Below are 21,524 nucleotides of genomic sequence, written 5' to 3'. Positions count from 1 at the left end.
TCCTCCAGTAGGCGACCAAGTTCTCACCGGTCCACACAAACGAGGGGCACACTGTCTAAGGTCTGGGACACCTTGATGGCACCCCCTCGCCAAAGTGCCGCCACAGAGGGTCCTAGTGTCACCAGGCGTGAGAAGTATAGGCGCATGTTGCGGGAATACCTTTCCGACCACAGCCCTGTCCTCTCCGACCCCTCTGCGCCCTACACGTATTGGGTGTCGAAGTTGGACCTGTGGCTTGAACTTGCCCTATATGCCTTGGAGGTGCTGTCCTGTCCTGCCGCCAGCGTCCTATCTGAGAGGGTGTTCAGTGCAGCCGGTGGCATCATCACTGACAAGCGCATCCGTCTGTCAGCTGAGAGTGCCGACCGGCTCACTTTGATAAAAATGAACCACCACTGGAGAGAGCCTTCATTTTTGTGCCCACCTGTGTAAAGCACCCCAACATGAAACTCCATGTCTGTACTCAACCTCTCCAATTCCTCCGCATCCTCATACTCATCCACCATAAGCGTTGCACAATTCTGCTAATACTAGGCTCCCTCCAACATGATTTCCCCCAACTCTGCTGGTTAGAGGCTCCCTCCACCCTGATTTCCACCAACTCTGCTGGTTAGAGGCTCCCTCCACCCTGCTTTCCCACAACTCTGCTGGTTAGAGGCTCCCTCCACCATGAATTTGCCCAAACTGGGCTGGTTAGAGGCTCCCTCCACCATGAATTGGTCCAAACTGGGGTTTTTAGAGGCTCCCTCCACCATGAATTTGCCAAAACTGGGCTGTTTAGAGGCTCCCTCCACCATGAATTGGTCCAAATTGGGGTTTTTAGAGGCTCCCTCCACCATGAATTTGCCCAAACTGGGCTGGTTAGAGGCTCCCTCCACCATGAATTGGTCCAAACTGGGCTGGTTAGAGGCTCCCTCCACCATGAATTGGTCCAAATTGGGGTTTTTAGAGGCTCCCTCCACCATGAATTGGTCCAAACTGGGCTGTTTAGAGGCTCCCTCCACCATGAATTGGTCCAAACTGGGTTTTTTAGAGGCTCCCTCCACCATGAATTGGTCCAAACTGGGGTTTTTAGAGGCTCCCTCCACCATGAATTTGCCCAAACTGGGCTGTTTAGAGGCTCCCTCCACCATGAATTGGTCCAAACTGGGTTTTTTAGAGGCTCCCTCCACCATGAATTGGTCCAAACTGGGGTTTTTAGAGGCTCCCTCCACCATGAATTGGTCCAAACTGGGGTTTTTAGAGGCTCCCTCCACCATGAATTTGCCCAAACTGGGCTGTTTAGAGGCTCCCTCCACCATGAATTGGTCCAAATTGGGGTTTTTAGAGGCTCCCTCCACCATGAATTGGTCCAAACTGGGGTTTTTAGAGGCTCCCTCCACCATGAATTTGCCCAAACTGGGCTGTTTAGAGGCTCCCTCCAGCATGAATTGGTCCAAACTGGGGTTTTTAGAGGCTCCCTCCACCATGAATTGGTCCAAACTGGGGTTTTTAGAGGCTCCCTCCACCATGAATTGGTCCAAACTGGGGTTTTTAGAGGCTCCCTCCACCATGAATTGGTCCAAACTGGGCTGGTTAGAGGCTCCCTCCACCATGAATTTGCCCAAACTGGGCTGTTTAGAGGCTCCCTCCACCATGAATTGGTCCAAACGGGGGTTTTTAGAGGCTCCCTCCACCATGAATTTGCCCAAACTGGGCTGGTTAGAGGCTCCCTCCACCATGAATTTGCCCAAATTGGGCTGTTTAGAGGCTCCCTCCACCATGAATTGGTCCAAACTGGGCTGTTTAGAGGCTCCCTCCACCATGAATTGGTCCAAACTGGGTTTTTTAGAGGCTCCCTCCACCATGAATTGGTCCAAACTGGGGTTTTTAGAGGCTCCCTCCACCATGAATTGGTCCAAACTGGGGTTTTTAGAGGCTCCCTCCACCATGAATTTGCCCAAACTCTGCTGGTTAGAGGCTCAATCCACCCTGATTTTCAAAACAAATGTTGGTGCCAACCTCAACTTACTACAAGGGCCAAATTCACTGCTGGTGACAAGCTCTCCTCACTGCAAGTGCCAAATACACATGTTTCAAGGTGTTTTCCTACTGTCAGAGAGGTGGTATTGAGTGTGTAAAGTGTGTAGTTGTTAGGCTGTGATGTTGGGGTAATAGAGGGTCTTTGGTGTGTTAGATGCCCCCAGACATGCTTCCCCTGCTGTCCCAGTGTCATTCCAGAGGTGTTGGCATCATTTCCTGTGGTGTCATAGTGGACTTGGTGACCCTCCAGACACGGATTTGGGTTTCCCCCTTAACGAGTATATGTTCCCCATAGACTATAATGGGGTTCGAAACCCGTTCGAACACACGAACAGTGAGCGGCTGTTCGATTCGAATTTCGAACCTCGAACATTTTAGTGTTCGCTCATCTCTAATAGACATCCCCTCCCAAAAAAAAAAAGTTTGTTTTTTTTTTTGCTTGACTCGAATATAAGCTGAGGGAGGCTTTTTCAGCACAAAAACTGTGCTGAAAAATTCGGCTTATACTCAAGTATAAAAAAAAGTGGAATTGTAAAGATATGTTTATTATATTTTTATTATATTTTTGATCCACACATTCAACCTCTTCTAAAACATATGATACTAAATTATTTAAAGTCAATCCATCAGTCCTGTTGCTTAATGTCATTTCTATGTGTTTAGATCACATACTACTATCTATCAATTATTCTCCATAGAGTTACACGAGATATTACAGTACTGATGATAGCCTCATACCATGGTAGAAATACTAATTCACTCCTAATATTTCATGTTTGTTGAGAAACAGCAGATATTACCTCTATTAAGCCGGTGGATCTGCTTGAACATAGTCTTGTACCAGTCCTTGGATCTTTCCGTGTTCTATAAAAAGAAAAAAATGACCTTATGTCAATATATACAGTAAATTAATAATGGCTAATGTTAACAACAAATATTATATTCACAGTTTATATAAAGACAAAACTGATAACTATACTGTTAGAGGAAGATGGAGTACTAAAACTGAAGAGGTACCACATCCCCTACTAACCACCAGGACAGACTGGTTTAATCTAAAGCGGACCTTTCACCACCTCCACCAAGCCGTTGCATCCTTCAATAGGCTCCGCTCCACTGATACTGGTGCAGATGGAAATTTTTCTTGAGTCCACACTGTTCCTGAGCAATCAATGCTGGTAGTATGGCCTTCTACTGTCAAGTGGGTGGTCCTAAGCTGAACAGGCATTGACTGCCTACCTGACAGTAGAGAAAAAAATCTGTGTTGAAAAGTCCAGCAATGAGTGCTAGAGAATGGAGGGCCTAGAAAAAAAAATTCCAGCTGTGCCAGATTCAGATGAGCGGTACCTATGAAAGAATAAGAACAGTTGGAGTAGATGGAGGGTGTGAAGGGTCTTCTTTAAATCCATAGCATGTCCTAGAACAGAAATCATTGAAGGTACATCTGTGTTCTCTAAATGGTCAATAAATGCGTTAATAAACTATTCGCTATGAATGTATCTACCTTATGGTTAGCTACAGTTTGCATATAATGTACGGGGCCTCTCCCCCTGTCAACTAAGTTAGAGTGAGTGTCATTTAGCAGGTCCCTTTAAGGCACCCAAGTAATAAAGATATCATCCATTTCATATAAACTTGGGTGTATGGTAGCATAAAGCTAATATTACATTCTTAAGACTCGATAGATATAAGAAACTGTTAAGGTGACTGTAAATTATTTCAAGCTCTGCTGAAGAGCATCTCCAGTTTTATAACACTGGCCTAGCTTTGTCCAAGGATGTGATTGGTGGCAATCACTGTCTTGATAGTGGTATCAGTCCTGGCTATCAGACCTCCACCAATCAATAGCCCATGCTATAAGGATAGGTCATTATTATCTTAACCCCAGAGAACATCTTTAGGACTTACATCCACTTCTACAATAACATATATCCACAAAGTAGAGAAATCAAATGTGTGGCATACCTAAACCATCCTCCTCCTGTCCATTTACTGATGTAGAGCGTTTGGATCAATGCTCCTTGAATGCATATGTACTAAATAGGAGGGGGCAGAATCCTACACATAGCTGCCGGCAACAAGCAAATGTTTCACTGACTATATGCTAAATATACATCATACATAAATATAGAAAGCAATGCAACCTGTCTGATATATTTTTGCCGTTACAAATAACAGTCTCATCATATACAGAATTAACCAGTTCATTTCTCCTGTTTATATACTACACAGGCACTTCCAAATCCTCATAGGGAATTAAAAAGTAGGGATTTAATTCTCCTGATTCACCAAATTCTCCAGTTTCCCAGAATATTATCTACGATTTTAGAAATGTAAAATCTGGTGCATTGAACTGGAATAGGGTAAATCAGCAAAAACTGAAACTGGGCAACCCCTCCCCCCAAAAAAAAACAAACAAAAGAAACAGTGACCATCTCTGTAAGGAATATAATAAAATTCGGACCACGCTCAAGTAATAAAACAGGTCTGCAGCTTTCACATATACATTGTCATGCAATCTTTCACAACTTTCAAGATCCGATTCCTGAACAGGAACGTTCATCTTTGCATTCAAAGGATTTCAATCATATATAGCTCGTAGCAGGGTTTGTTACAATTGCTGAAAATGTAAGATTCCACTGTAACAAAATGTCGTAATTCACTTGATCCATCTTGTTCAGCAACCTAATTCTTCTTATACAACTTAGTACTGTGATCAATCATGTAGCCGCTCACATAGGAGATGCCTTACCCGCAGTGGTATGCCTATTTCATCTGCTGACATTTCTGCTGGGTACTGAGGCGAGCGGACCTCTCTTCTTGTATTATCCACTGACTTTTTCTGCACTGGGGGATTATCCGGACGTTTCCTCTCCTGGACTGTCACTGGCTCTGCTTTCTCATTGAGAGAGCCATCTAGTACAGGATCTGGAATAACAAAAAATGTCTCATGACACTGTCTAGCATGATTCGCATGGGATGTTTGCAAATAGGATAGAATACCTATACTACAGAATAACAGTGCTAGAAATGGACAACCTGCTGGAACATACATTCTAGAAATACAACTAACAGCATGTGATGGTTGTAGCATTCAACACCCATGTGATGTTGTACACAGCTCAAAGAAGGTCAAGGAAATAAATATCATAACCATAACCATATATTATATATATTCCAGGTGAAAGTGTACTTTCATTAATACCTAAGATTGATCCACAGACATTGCCATATGTACCAATGAAATATGAAGAATCCTTGCTTAAGACAAAGAAAATTTTTTCCAGGTTAAACAATTACGGCCTATTAAAATCACAATGTATACAATGTATACAGACACTACCTGACACTATCATATGTAGGACAATGTGTTCCATATTCATGAACCTATATGTCAATCATACTCTTGCTTTCAGCTGAACAGTTACTTTAGTTAGTAAGGATATTCAGCGCAACAAGCGGCCTTCTCCAGGGGCTGTCAGGTAGGTCATCTTTAGTCAAGTCTATTCACTAGTACTAAAGAAAATGGGCAGAGAAAGGGCAAGTAAAATCGCAGAGTGTGAAGGGGTTATCCAAGGTTTATAAAAATCAGGTCAAAGCAATGTGATAAAACACACACGAAAAAAAAAACTGATAAATCCCCCGTTGCAATAGTGCTGCCTCAATGGCGGTCCACTGGTCTTGTTCTGATGCTGTACATATGCGCTTCCATGAATAACACAAGAATGCTGAGGACCATTATTAGCCGCAGTGGTCAATTGCATACATTAGTTAAGGCTATGTTCACATATGCACAATGTTCTCTTGAACCTGGTGGACGAAAAAGGTCCCGTTTGCATGGCTTTTTCAGCGACTAATTTCACTTTTAGAATAATGAACACCCAAGAGACCCCATTCTAGTCAATAGGATTCTCCGGTCTCTGTATGGAACTGCTAGTTTAGTGGTCTACCTGTCCATTGTTCTGGTCCTTCGATGAACCAGAACCAACGGACAGGTGATGCCAGTGTGAACTTGACATAACCAGGATTGGCAGGACTACCAGATTGGTGGTGCTGCAGCGGCAGGGAAGGTACCAGGTGAATGATATAGTTACTTTATTGCTTTATCACACTCCCCGATTTGGTCCAGTAATCCTGGACAACGCCTTTGATTCCAATCATACTATTCCTCTCTGACATTCAGTGAGTGTGCTTAGAATCACTACCACATCCAGTCTGGATGGGATCGATGACCCCCACTTATATAAATTTCCATCCGATTCACTAATTATATAACGTTTGACATCTGCCCTATAAACTAGTTTAGTGTTATTATGCAATATATATTGGTGACTTCAGTCTGCACCATGTATAGAGATATTTATAGCAGCTAATACATATATATGAAGCTCGCTGGAGTACTATAATAAGCTGATCAGGTCACATACAGCAAATCATTTCCACTCAGTATCATATTATTACATTTCCTAATCGAGAAAGGAGGCGGCAGGTGAATATTGTAATCACGCAGGATACCGGCGGAGCTGCTATTAGACCGCCACAACCCTCATTATGATGACAGCAGCAATTATATCTCAGATTTATTCCAGACATCTGCACATTTAGCCAGAATCATCTCCACAGAAAATTCCAGGCCGCGGCGTCATCAGGACAAGTCCTGATTAAGGGAGAGAATCTCTACCCAGAAAACGACCTTTTACGTTCTATTTGTGGGCTTTTAACAATAGGCAGAACCCCCAATATGATTATTAGACATTTGTCGTTTTCAGTTTTAACCATGGCCAGACTTGACGAGAGTCTACCAGAAGATGGCAGCTTACAACTAGTTTTCATGCTGTCGCGTTGCAAATACCAGTGTTTCTATAAACAGGACTTTCCACAACTCCAAATCACTACATAAGCTATCCTCTCCTGTCATCTTATTAAAATGAGGTATAGACAGTCCTTCATTATATCTGAAACTGCCAAAGCAGGCAACAACCAAAAAAGTGCAATTAAAGAGGATAGTCACACAGCTTTTCCAGACTCCTGAATGGCACGTTGGTCTAATTAGGCAGATCCGTCATTCCCGATTCAAGGTTGCCAATTCACAAGGGAGCTATAAAATTGGAGATGTGCATTGAATCTTGTGCTCTTAGGTTTTTTAAAGAGCTTTATGTACGGTATTTTCAGTGCAATGGTATGCTTGTGTTAGAGGGTTACATGATGTAGCATGCATAAATCATTTCATTATCTTATTATTTTATTTAATCTTATTACTAAGTTATTGATAATGTGGTCTGAAAAATAACAAAAGAAGATAAAATAGGAATTTAGGCTATGGCCCCACGTTGCAGAAACGCAGCTTTTTTTGTTGCAGATTTTGCTTGGGGGTTTTTTGAGCCAAAGCCACGAATGGCTACAAGGGAATTAGAAATATAGAGGAAGTTCTTACACTTCTGCTTTCTGTTCAATCCACTTCTGGCTTTAGCTAAAAAAAAAAAAAAAAACGCAGCAAAATCTGCAACATAAAAAAGCAGAGTTTCCGCAACGTGGGGCCTCAGTTTTAAAGAGTCAAAATCCTTTACGTAGCAATTCTAGAAATTGTAAAGGGAGCCTGTCATATGGTTTTGACTAGGAAGCAAATAACAGTCCCAGGTAAGAGACTTGCAGACAGGTGCAAACATATCCCCCCTATGTGGGTTGTAGTTAGATTTAGTGTGGAGAAAAAGCACCTTTATCATATATGAAATTAAGGCTTAATTATCCCTAGGGAAGTCCCACGCCTGGCATGAGTAAACTCTGCCTGACTTCCCTCTTGTTCTTGATAGATGGCTACAGTATTCTGTGACTTTCTATGACAGATGAACCCATGGAAGCTGGAACATTTGTGGGGTTTGGGGCCAGATCTTCAAAGTAGAGCCTATATCATTCTATGAGAACTAGACTACTACCTATGGGCTTAGAACAGTGGTCTTTTTGCCTAAAGCAAGCAATATGGCCATATTTTCTGAGACAACTCTAGGTCTTCACATATTTTCACAGATACGGCTCAATCAATGAACTTACTTATATTCTGTAATCTTTACCAGCAATTATTCAATAATAATGGTGTCCATATCTCCCAACCACCCCCGATGCAAGGGGACAGCCCTAGATTTTGGGATCTGTCCCAGGTCAGATCCAGTGGGACAGTCCTTTTATTTTGGGCACTGTCCCAGGAAGGTGATGGGATTCAGAGAGAAATGAATACAATAGTGCTGTCTAATATTTCTAAACCTGTAAACAGAAGCAAAAGCAAATCACAAGCGTGCGTGGCATCAGTGTCATACCTGGCAAGCTACTAAGCCGTTTTTGCTGCTCTGTGGTAAAAAAAAAAAGCAGAGAAATACGTGTAAGACAAGTGCCAGTTTATCATGCATGCCATATATAAGCGATATGCAATAATGCGATTTAATAATCTGTGACTAATGGATCACAATGGTGGGTGACACAATCAGAGGAAAAGGGTGCAGAGGGTGAATCAACCGGCAGATGGTACATAGAGGCTATGATTCAATCCGTGAACACATACATTAGGAAAGAGGGTAAAGAAACAAGGGTAATAATAATATATTATTCAAGGATCCCTTTACATGTAGCAATTTTTCTATGTAATTGGTGGCATAAGATATCCAAAATTATAAAAATCACAAGATTTTACTATTTCCCTACTACGGGAAACAATTCCATGTGGTCTATGAATGATCCATTCTGTCATCGTTCTGGTGAATTTCTCTGTTTGGTTACTTTCCCCTGAAACATACCAATAATTTCTATGTGTAAATGAGTCAATGACTCACAAACTACCACTGCTAAAATAAATAATAGATCTGCCAAGAGTCCTGTAGACATTAACAGGATAAAGAGAGAATGTGAGGTTAAAGAGTTTTCCACCAACATAAATCAAATGCATTTAATGTATTCTGTAATATACATTTGACAATTTGATACTCAGCATATATCATGGGTGCAGTGTATGCAAATGTGGCAGGTCCATACATTAGTCTCTATGGATCTGCCACATTTGTGGCACATTCATAAACCTTGCTGTATGAGCATCCACACATATGAAATGAGCGCTTTGGAGAAATGAGGACTGTTACTCCAAAGAGGTAAGCGGCAACACCCTCGTTGCATATTCACAAAAATGGAGAAATCTCAGCAACAGAGGCACAGATTCCTAAGGAAAAAGCACCATTTGTTTCAGGGGATCCTTACCTATGTATCTGTGTGGCTGGGTTTATCTGCTAGGTTCTAGTGACAGAATCCCTTTAAGGCTAAGGCCCCACAGGACATCTCAAAGTAATAAAGCGCTACTGGAAAAACCGTGGCGGCAATGATTTAAACAGAAACTTTGTGAAGTTTTCCTCCGTGGACTTTCTGTTAAAAATTATACCTATGGGGAAACTGCCAGCGTTTCTGTAGGTATAATTGACTTGCTGCGATTTCCAAAACCGTGCTGGATTCACTAGAATCCCATCCACTTTGCCTGTACTGTAAAACGCTGCGATTTTTTTCACGGCGTTTCCGCCGCAGGTAAATCATGGCGTTTCTGTTCCGTGGGGCCCCAGCCTAAAAGGTAAATCAGAGAAAAACTGGCTGAGGGAATGAAATGCCATAAAGTGCCATTGCTAACCTGATAAAGGGCAGCTGCTCCGGCAACACCATTCCAGTGTTCCTCGTAAGACTTTGTTGATGTTTCTGCAATAGTGACGTGCCATACATCCTTGTAACTTACTGGCTTTAATGGTCTTGTACCATCAATTCCAGTTTCACCATTGAGGCCGGTGATTGTTTCCAGGGGTCACATGGATGTATGGCATGTCACATCTACAGAAACAGCAGCAAAGACCTTGGAGTGTTGGAGTGTGCGGGATTTATTAGGTGTGTGATACTTCTTTTGTTATTTTATGGAATTTTTTTCCTTTTAGTCAATATTTTCCAATCTTCAAAACCTGTTAAAAGTGATATTTATTTAATTGATTTGGCAAATGCAGATCACAGATCCAGACATCTAGTAGTAAGACTGAAGGAGCGGAGGAATAGTGTTTCTGGCTAATTGTACTCCCTGCCAGTGTGGATATCCATCATTGGCTAACCTTATTTGTTGTTCTATTTCCTTTGGACACACATGGATAATTTTCATGAGAAGACAATTGACCTAGCCATGCACCAATAAAGGGACCTACATATTACATAAATGATGGTGACCATATAGAATACCCATACAGATCCTGATATGTCTGGAAAGACTTTAAAGATAAATAAGTACATGTCTGACTATTCATAAGAATAGTGTAAGTTCAAGCTAATAAGCAATTAAACACAAGAATTTTCCAACTGCAAAGCTACACGCTTATTCTCTTCACTGAATATTTATATTTTATGTGCTAGTAATAAAGAAGACACAGCTTGGCAATATCAAGTATTTTACAGTGCTGATACAAGTAGGTCTAGAGATATTGTGACATTCCACAGATCAATGTGTGGAAAGTGGTCAGTGAAAGGTCAACCAGTAATCTCCAGTCTACAAGAGGGTAATGACGGCCTATGTTATATCATCACTGGGAGGAGAACTGTCCATCTGCAGAGACTGCTATGTAGGCAGAAATATTTATTATATCTTTGATATATTCACATATCATTGCCATCATAGAAGCATATTCTTCACGATGAACTGCTAAATTTAGAGAATATCAAGAATTTCATAAGCAAGATTAGGAGGGACCGTTACCTCCTCCATGGTTCTTTTTAGAACATATCTCTGATTTCTGGGCTAGTTCCAATCCTAGACGGGATATGCTATAACTTTCTGATACAGGTTGATCCCTCATCTGGGATCTACACCGATCTCTAGACAAGGGTTCCACTGACCAAGTCACTGAATTTAGTTGAAGAATAAAGGGGGAAAACATGTGCATGACCCTCTCCATTGTCTGCCAAGGGAGAGAGCAGTGCACATACACAGCAACCTATCCATTAACCCCTGCCTGGATCCAACGGCCATTTCATCATGTATGTCAGGAATGAGGTGGGATATGTGTTTACTGAACATTTATGGCATATCTCGTGGACATACCATAAATATCTAATGTGCAATGTAATTTCTAGTCTTAATCTAGTGGAAAGCTAAAATTTCAGAGATTACTGTAGTTAAACTCAATGGGGGAATTTCTCTATATCTATGCCAGTTTTCTGAGTTAGGTGTGTGATAATGTGGCAGATCATTGCTACCTGTCCCTTTTTTGCTCCAAAATTGTGCCATATTCCTCATTCACCCCTTTCAGCGAATGTGGGAAGAGTGGGACAGAGAGCGGGGAAGGATGCCTCAGTCTAACTCCTGCCAGTTTTCTGACATGTTATACAGGAAATCTACACCAGTTCTTGACTGGCGTAGAATCCCATCCTGGCACACGGTGCTCAGTTTATTAAACAGGCTGGAGCCTCTTGATAATTCAGGTATCACTTGTGCCAATCGGAGCCTTTATTTAGACTGCCAGTCTAAAAAAATCTGCCCCATGGTTTCACTCTTTACATTAACCTTGGTACTGTGAGTTGTTTGGGGAGGTTCCTAACACTTAAGAGTTGCTTTATCTGATCCTCTGCAGGGTGTGGGGATGTATAAAGCATGGCCTATAAGACAAACCAAATACTGGTGAAAGGCAAAAGTGCTGGAGTCCCGCTATATGAGCCTCAGATTCCAGATTTATGCGTGGTCCAAGCCAGGTCTGGAATAGGTTTCAGCGCCAGGTGTGTGGGGGTCATAGGCTCATTACTGGACCATAAAAGCCTGCTGAGCCTGCACTTCTGGGCAGATCCTGAGAGGAGAGGAAGTGCCTGGATCTGTCCTGACACTGAAAGCCTTGTGTACAGTATGTTGTAAGACACACATACAGTTAGTATTTACTGTTTAGTTCCCGCTCAGATGAGCAGGATTTTGGTTTGACATTATTTTGCCTGAAGTTAAGGTTGTATTTTATTTTGCTCATTTTTGTGCCTGACGTAAATGTTTATTTAATTTTGCTGTTTTTCTTAAATAAACCACTTTGTTGAAAGATTTGTGTCCCTGTCTCTAATTGGTTGGGTCTACATCACTGCTTCTGTCGAGCTACCTTCCCCACACTACACTATATTTCATCTTTCCGGACGTATTGAGCATTAAATTGGAGAGCAGTATATTAAAGCTTTCTAAGGGAATCTCGGATTACTAAGCCACATATGAAAACATTTTAATACTGTAGAGAAAGAAAAAACATTCTGTATAAAACCAGCATCATGGCGTCCTTTATATTTACCAGTTACCAGGCTAAGTTTACCTCTGTTATGCTGCAAAAGTACTATGGTGGGATTTACAGTGGTAGTAGATGGATACACAGAAGGTTTGCTTATGGGTGCAAAGGAGGAAGGTTTATCATTGTTGTAGCTGGAAACAGGAATGTCGTCTACCACAGGCTCCTAAAAATAAAGCACAAGTTATTTTCTTACGGATCTATAGAGTATAAGCGTTACAATCCTTCCCCTAAAAATCTACATTCCAATGGCTTTCAGCCAGAACCCATTCAGTTAGACTATCTATCTAGTTTGCGAAAAGAGTGACAGGATCTTTTTTAACAGTAACTAGTCAGACATGCAAACACATGCAGTATCTAATGTAACTGGATCACTTCACTTGGCTTCATTGGGACAAGTAGAAAAATAAGCTTTGCATCGTCACGCTGGACAGAGACAACTAGACGCCTGTAGAGTCACTCAGACTATGCAAAACAGGTGTGCTATGGCCCGAAGGGTGGAAGACATCCAAAACAGCAGGACACACATAGCACGATTTGTTTATTTACAGTTCCATATAACGGTTCCACGGTCTCGCATACCATTATATGACTTTCAATAGGATTTCTAGTAAAACAACCCAAATTTCTAAAAACACAAAGACAAAAGACATGATAGACGTTACTGTCAAACTGACAAAACCATCACGATTAGAATCCATGCATCACAGAACAGAGGGAGATACGGTTAGTCATGCTTTCTGGCAGGAGGCAGGAATTGACCAGTTGGTGTTTAGTAAGCTAGTAAAGAAGTCTTATGTTGTGAGTAGATAGCGAAGGTATCAGCAGCTTACTGTGTGTAAGACGGCTCCACTGTTATCAAGTTCCGAGACTCTGTGTGAGTCCTCCACCACCGGAGGAACCAGTGAAGGAGGCGGAGAGCAAGACGGTAGATTGTTTGATATAGAAAAACTGGGAGAACTAGGATTTGATCCCTTTTGCAGATGAGGGGGAATAAAATCATCAAGTGTCGGAAAAGCCAAGTTAGAGGTGACAAGTTCTGGGGAGGCTGAGAGTTTGCCAGCGGGTACAAGAGGTGGCGGTGGAGTGCTCGAAGTGGATTCTTGCTCTTTCTCAACTTTAACCTGGATGAGTGGGACTACTATAACCTCAGGCTGAGCTGTGACTGAAGTGCCATCCTGTGGGAAATAAGGTGTTGTTATGCACGGCGGAAAATGATATACTTAAAGTGTGCAGCTGTGACATGACATGCGTTCACATGTCCAATAAAACCATGCTGCAGAGGCTTGGAAAGAGAGTGCATCATTGTGATACATAGAACTCAACAATATTAGACATAGAAATAGTAAAACCATCAAGTATATTAAATACAATTCACATCAAGCGTTTTTATTGCTCTGAATACAAAGTCTGTGTGCCTCAACTCTTTGGCAAGAATGGCTTGTGAAAATGAAGAGCAAAAAAAGTGCAGAGAAAAGTACAGACAAAACAAGTAAAGGATTGTGCGGAGAGAGAGTATCATTTTACTGGAAATGTGACAAACAATTTCAGCTACACATAAAAAGACAAAACAAGACATTGTTAGCAATGATCAAGAAATAATGGAAAGTCAAGGTGCATAAATATATGAAAAAGTACCATGCCACGATATCTCTGCGCCCCTGGCGCCTGTTTAGGCTTTGATGTATAGTAGGGTTCCTTTGCAGTCATGTTGACACGGCCAGCAGGATGCTGTGTATCTGGCTCTGTGCGTCCCATTTCTCGTTGTAGAGGACATTGACTCCAGAAAGTATCTATTTCACCATCGCTAATAGAATCTTTACTTGGGATAGGGTCAAAGAATGGCCTGGGAGGGATGGGAGGTGGGGATTTTCCGGTGTCTATTATTGAAGAAACAATGTTCGTGGCTGGTGATTTAGTTACATCAGCTCCCAATTCAGCACCCTCTGTTTTATCATGTGCAACGCTGGTGGGATTTTCAGATGCAGCTGGGCCAGTGCTGTTAGATAAACAAGCTACATATAGACTGCTGACCTTTTTATCGGCTTTGGGCTCATGACTCAAATTCATTCCAGCAACACTTCTGACTGCACCGCTTGACTCACTGGGCTGGTGTTGTGGTGACGTGTTTGGCAGCAGGGATCTACTATCAAAGTGCTCAACTTCAGAGTGAGAAGCAGGGATGTTAGAGCGGTCTGCAGAGGTTTCTTGGTTGAAAGCAGAAACGCAGGTCGGAGAATAGTGGGGTGTACCCGTAACATGCGGTGCATAAGGCTTGGGAGCACTAAGGTAAAGCCCATCCAAAATAGGTACTGGTTTTAGGTAAGAAAATTTAGTGTTAGTATGTGGACGCCATGCAAAACTCTCCTCTTTGGGAGGAGGAGGGATTGGAGGAGGGAGAGATTTCTACATGGTCATATGTAGTAAAAAAAAGAAAAGGAAAAAATAATCAGAAAATGACGAGTATTACAAGGATTTATGGAAACATGAAACTGTAAAGTATAAAGTAAGAAACTGAATTCATGTGACATGAAAGGGGAGATGTTTGATGGATGTCAAAGTAAGGAAGGTTACAGCCAACATAAGACAGGCAATATGGAAGGTAAAGAACTTTTTTTTTAATATACATTTTACAACTAAAACTTCTAATACGTCAATAGATTTTCAGCCAGCTATACATGTAAGATTTTGGACGGCTGTCACGTGGCTGTCCCATTGATGATACAATCATTTGTACAAAAGATCCCACCAACAACATTAACATCATGCACAACGTGGTTGATGATGGCTGATGCCTAACACTGGTATTTTGGCTGAAAATATCCAACATGGCCAATTTGTCTTCATCAGACTAAAGTCTGCTGTCAGCCAACTGTTCACTGCATCTATATGTTAGGTAGCTGAATATTCATCAGCCAAATAGGCCTCTATGACCAACGAAAATCTAACATGTATAGCAATTTTCACACACTTTTTTGTCTCAATGTTTGACAGAATTCTAGTGCATTCTGCTTAGTAAATCCTCTGCAATCTCTATACTTTCAGAGAGAATATTTCACAAAATAAACTTAATAATAGTAATGTTCTTAACATCAGCTGCTGATGACTTGAAAGTCGCTCTTTTCAATTCTACAATTCAATATTACAAACCTGCAATATTTTTTCTTAAAATCACAAAATCTCCACATGAACATACACTTCATTTCAGAAATAATTCTACAAATACGAGCCCTGGAAATTTTGCTATGAATTATTGTATAGCATTTAAAGCAGGGGTTGTAAATCTCTTACATTGGGACATTACCAGTCAAACCCTTCTCAACCTGTTGATCTCCTTGTAGCCCCTGAATGTCAGACACATAGTTGTATTAGCTTTTCAGGACCGTAAAATGGGAATATGAGCCAAACATATGCCAAAGGGACACTCTTTTGGCACACATTTTGATAATGAGAGTCTATGGACAAGATGGCATTATAGAAGTGTTCATCTGACATACAGCTGAAATGAAATGTGAACAGAGTTTGAGGCCAGCAGAACATAGGCTTTTTCAGCCGGGAAAACATGGTCTGTATATCATCTGCATTTCTCAGACTGCTCTGTCCAGAGACTTGGACTCACGGTATAATAGGACATTACTACCTTATTATTGGGTTACAGTCCTATACTGCATTCATAATGGGACAGGAAGCCTGTATTAGGGACAGAATCATAGATAACTACTATACTATCTAATGTGTTAGGCCTAAATGGTGGCCATACACGTTAGATGAATGTCAATCTAACCTGTTAATTTCGGAAGGACTGGCAGACCATCTAAATGTGTATAGGGTGTCCTAACTCTCCCATGAAGCCAAATGTTGAGGGGGAAAAAAGGGACAGATATTTGAGTTTCAACATCCCAGATCCTTTGTTGTTTTTTTTTAGGGTGATAAGTTACCAGCAGAGTTGGTTATTCTCTTATTCCTATTAAGCACAGTCGTAGCTATATGGGGTGCAGTACCCTATGTGGTGCAACCCTCTACCACATAGACCACCACCAGCATTATGAATGGCATATGGAAGGTGAAGACCTTAACCAGCTTCTGCAATCCAGAACTTCAAGTTATTCCTTTGCTACTAAAACACATGCATACTCAGTCAGGCTAAGCATGCAAGTGTTTGGAGAGTCAGAAAGAATATCTATCAACAGCTTTAGAAGGTGTGTATAGGGATCATTAGTATGGTAGTACTGTAATGCTGCCAGCGTGGTTTTAGTCTTCCGTTTCTCAGGGTTGCCTATCTCCCCTTATAGTATATAGGGGTACGTCACAGTTTTAGAACAGCTGTTTTACACTACATTCTATTTTTAAGTACCGGTAGTTCTGGTTTCCATTCATGTAAATTGACAGCCATGACAGATCTGACGATGCAATCCATTTAGTAATGGATCTTAATGAATGTTGGAACCCACTGACTCATAATGAACATCTGGTATTAACTTAACACTGTTTAGCACTATTGTTGCCATTAATGTACAATGGAAAGCTGACGGAAATGAATGGAATGGTAAGTCTTATAATATCCTGAGAGCAAACCAATTTATAGCATTAAATAGGTCAGTATAGTATAATAACCATGGCATTTGTTCATGTTAGACCTCTTTTGAGAGTAGACAAAAAGTAGACAAGGTTCAGCATTAAAATGGGTGAACAAAGTAATAACAGCGTGGAAGCTTATTAGCCTAATAACCCTAAAGTTACATTTTTAAGAAGATGGAAACGTGACCACTATATAATTTCAGATGTAAAGTTACCTTGAAGGCTAATTTCAGGGGAGTTCATTTCAATCATATGTAAAGGGAACCTGTCACTCTGAAAATGCAGCATGTTATAGAGCAGGAAGAGCAGAACAGACTGATATGTAGTTTCTCCAAAACTATTCAATTTAACATATATTTTATTCATTTACCTTCTCATACTGGATTAGTCCAGGGGGTGGTTTTATCAGTGATCGACAGTCTTCTTGCATAAGTGTACATACAGAGATGCCTATAAGTCAGAAAGTAAGACTGTCTGCCAGTCCTAAGCATCAAACCACATATTCAATGTGGCAGGTTCCCTTTAAGAAGCCATAATATACACATAACTTCTGGATAAGGCTAGGTTCACACCTTTGCTGAGCTCTCTGCTGTTCGGGCTTGCCGGGGGGACCCAAACTACAGAGAGTCGGACTATAGACTATAACTGGGTCTGCTGGTTTTCAGCACAATTATGCTCTCTATTGTCAGGTGGGTGGTCCTGCTCCATCCTAGAACCACCCACTTGACTGCAGAGAGCCTAATTAGCATATTGGGTGCTGAAACGAACTTGCTTAAGAACAGTCTAGAGAAAAAAATTCCAACTGCGTCAAAATCAGCGGAGTGGCGCCTAGTGAAAGATGCAAAAGAGTTGAAGTTGGTGGAGGTCACGAAAGGTCAGCTTTAAGCAGACCTTATAAATTTAGGTCTGGATTAAACATGCTCTGCAGTGCATCATTTAATCTACTCTTGTAGTTTTTTGTCCTAGGAATAAGATAATAGTAGCTTCACATAAATACGTGATATTGTCGTATCACATGTGCAAAGTCCATCACCATCACAGTCACCATCAATGGAGAACAAGTGAACAGTGCTACAGTAAGAACAACCAGGTACAGCTAAAACAAGAAATAACTGATCAAGCACAACAAGAACAAAGATTTTCTACTATATAATGTAAAACGTGTTAAATTCACCAAGGAGATTATGAAACCTTCTAGATAAGAGTAGCATTATACTGTATATAACTTATTAGAATGAAGCACAATGATAACAGGAGACACAAACAAGAAGAATAATCCATACTGAATAGCAGATAATAGGGAAAGGCTTGCAGTACCTGCGGCTTGTACTCAGATGGGAGATTAGGACGCACACTCCGAAATCCTTTTGCAGCCAGTGAGGAGGACTGAGAATCCCCATTAGATTCAGCTACAGACGGGGGCCTGTCATCTACACAAGTCAAGATTTTGCAAGGGTCAAGTTTCCAGCTTTCGTTGATTTCACCCAAAACATACAACGACAGAGTCTTCTTACCTGGTTCTCCTTCTGTCGGCAATTCACCTGGTTTATACAGGTAAAAAAGGAAAAAAAGTTAGACTCCAAGGATTGACATTAAGGAAACTGCGTATCCTGAGCTACAAGACTGCTGCAGCCACCAACTCTTAAACAGGATTGCAAATGCAAGTGCCATAGTAACTGGCATTACATATCATGTCCTCACTGTTTCTGACCTTTCTGGACACAAAGAATTCTTTCATAGCAATAAAGGCAGAATTGTCCATTGACTCTGTCAGTTTGAAAGGGAAAAAAACACAATCAAGTGGTTGAAAGCTGTGAACATGATGTGAATCGGTCTCTGTGAACTTAAGACGTATGGAACCGCACGCTACAGTTTTCAAAACCTATAATAAGCATTGAGTTTCAAGTGTTTGACGTGACAATAATTACAGATTGTGATTTGCATTCATGTATGTGTAGCTGCAGGGGAGATGTTCTGGCAGGATGATTGAGACATGACAGCACTAACTGCGACTTGCAGAACAACCAGTTTTTTGGAGCAGTGTTGCTATATTCATTCAATCATGCCGATTAAAAACAGAACAGACATTGATTATTCACTTTACTGTGGTCTATTTCACTTAATATATCAGTATATTTTGCTTATAATGAGATAGCCTTACTTGTGCTCAGTAAAAAGAGGGTTGTCCAGGGAATAAAATTTACCTTAATTCATCCAGTAGATTCTTCATGATGGACCCGGGGGTTCTGAGTCATGTGAGTCAGACCCTGTGAGATCAGAAGAAGAGGGAGGAGGGAGAGGGAACAGAGTCGGGGACTGGTTCCATTCACGTCACCCAGGGGTTGGTACCAGGCTGGAATGCTTAGATCCATCATGAAGAATCCACTAGATGAATTAAGGTAAATTTAACTCACAAGACAACCCCTTTAACTGGTGGATCCACCGTGAAAGAATAGGACTAAGGTATAACAAATCATTAGGGGGTTTGGTCCATGGACAAACAAAATGAAATTAAGTTATATTTTCTTCTTTTATTACCCAAAGCACATTGTTGGACTAAAGGGCCTAGGGCCCACCAGATCCACCAGAGTGCATGACGTCAGCTACAGGCCAGAAGAAGACACTGGATGCCCAGGAGAGGTGAGTAAAAGTGTTTAATTTTACAGACCTCCCCTTGGCAGGTTTCTATTGGAAGCCCTTTCTGTTATCGACATGGTTGGGCCTGACTCCGGGATCCAGAGTCATCAGGCTCCAAATCCCAGGTGGCCCCTTTGGGTATGGGGGCCCTGGACAATTGCCCAGTCTGCCAGCCTTGCCTAAAGGCACAGAGAGCCCAGGGAAATCACTGGTACCCACGTGAGCTAGTCTGAGTCTGCCAAAGCATGCACAACTCTTCAACATCTTACCATTTTTAATCCCAAGTGTGAACCACGATGAATTAGAATAATTCCACCTCAAAATTCTCTTTCAAAACTAGCCACTATCTATCGCCCTTTTTGTAGTTACAATGGGAGGCAGTGACAGCATGCTGACCAAAAAAAACCCAAACCTGTTGCTGGATCCTGCTACCGTTTCTACAGCTAAAGTATAGCAAGACCAGGAAATGAGGCCTCACACTTGCCTATCTCCTAGGTTCCACATGGCCAGTTTTAAGAGAGGATTTTGAGGCGGAAGACTGACTCAAATTCCGCCATATGATCACAACGATCATATGAACATAATGTGGTACATCCCAACTCTATATCATGGGAACATGTTGGCATAAAAAAGGATGGGACTATTGACTTTCAATATAACTAATCTATTTGTTTTCAGGGAGATAAGCCACTAGTAAAGGAGCATGGCAGCGTCTTCTGTTATTTTTCTGAGTGTATTATGTGGGTTGTGAACTGCTATATTGACTACATAAATAAAAAGATATACATTTATTAAGGACCACATTATTAATTATGTGGCCCTGAGTCCTGACATGCATTAGGCATACATAAAGATTACATTGTGAGTCACTGCTGGGGACTGTAATCCCTTTAAGTCAACATATGTCAAGTGCCAATTCCACACATTACAAGGTGATGCCAAAGGCTTACTTCAGCTTCCATAATGGATGGGTGTTAATGATCCATACTGTAAGAAGGTTCTGAACAAATGCCACATTTTTGGCAATGGCAACATTTACATTTCTTGTTTAGAGTTTATTTTGATACACTAATGTAATTTACACACACATAGAAATGTTCCTGCCAAATCGGGGTGTTAGACACGTTTCTGGACTTTCTGTGACCTGTAATGTGGCTGAATACAAGACACAGCCTGTGGACAAGTGGGGCACATTTTCTGGAATAAAAGCAGATTTTTTCTCATTTGATTAAATATCTTTATCCTGGCCATGGACATTTAAATCTCGTTACAATGCCAAGAAAATTCCATATTTTTTATTTTATTTTATTTTATTTTATTTTACATAGGACATTCGCAGGAAAGTGCCATGCATATAATGCATATATAATACAAAAATTCTTCAAATTTGCCAGCACTGAGAGATTCCTACAGGGTACACTCTAAACTAAAGGTATCCTAAAAACTTTTTGATAATTTTGAAAGTAAAAGGGATTCTGTCACCAGAACCCAAGATATCAACCTAGACCTGCAAATGGGTAGGTTAGGGTCACCTGAAACAAATTGTGTTTTCTACTTGTCAATTGGGGCCTCTATTGCTGAAATATCTCTGGTTTTGTCAACATGCAAATGAGCTCTTTGGAGCAACAACAGTGTTGAGCAATAACAATGCCCTCATGGCTCTAAAGAGTTCATGTGCATACTGACACCAGGGGAAAACACTGTCTGATTTAGGTAACCCTAACCAGAACAGCATCTGCCATGAGGCGAGATGAGTATCTTGCCTCAGGCGGCATATTCCTTTAGGTAGCAAGGTTTTAAACTTGCACTGATCCAGATGATAGGTGATAAGCGTTTGATCAGTAAGTCAGGTGGGATGCACATCCGTCACAAAAACAGCGATCTTATGTCCCTCCATATGAATGAAGCACAAGTTGAGCACACACACTGCCACGCCATTGATTTCACCACACACTTATCTTGTAGATAGGTGACAAG

General features: G+C 41.2%; 1 protein-coding gene across 5 annotated transcripts in view; it reads right to left on the bottom strand.

The window, feature by feature from the left end:
* Nucleotides 1-21,524, bottom strand: part of SORBS1 (sorbin and SH3 domain containing 1) — a 121,624-nt gene that overhangs the window by 75,208 nt on the left and 24,892 nt on the right. For 3 of the 5 annotated variants that reach the window (XM_075258134.1, XM_075258136.1, XM_075258135.1), the window contains exons 6-13: nt 18,425-18,451; nt 18,228-18,340; nt 13,971-14,738; nt 13,166-13,510; nt 12,360-12,498; nt 8,334-8,363; nt 4,775-4,950; nt 2,823-2,886 (exon numbers count right to left, since the gene is read on the bottom strand). In XM_075258134.1, coding sequence (XP_075114235.1) covers nt 2,823-2,886; nt 4,775-4,950; nt 8,334-8,363; nt 12,360-12,498; nt 13,166-13,510; nt 13,971-14,738; nt 18,228-18,340; nt 18,425-18,451 — 1,662 coding nt within the window. The remainder of the gene's footprint in view (nt 1-2,822; nt 2,887-4,774; nt 4,951-8,333; nt 8,364-12,359; nt 12,499-13,165; nt 13,511-13,970; nt 14,739-18,227; nt 18,341-18,424; nt 18,452-21,524) is intronic. The other 2 variants (XM_075258137.1, XM_075258138.1) reach the window with 1 other exon arrangement.

Source organism: Leptodactylus fuscus, chromosome 10 (assembly GCF_031893055.1).
Source record: "Leptodactylus fuscus isolate aLepFus1 chromosome 10, aLepFus1.hap2, whole genome shotgun sequence".
In the NCBI taxonomy this organism is placed as follows: Eukaryota; Metazoa; Chordata; class Amphibia; order Anura; family Leptodactylidae; genus Leptodactylus; species Leptodactylus fuscus.
Note: the sequence above shows the minus strand (reverse complement) of the source record. Positions and strands in the feature narration are given on the sequence as shown.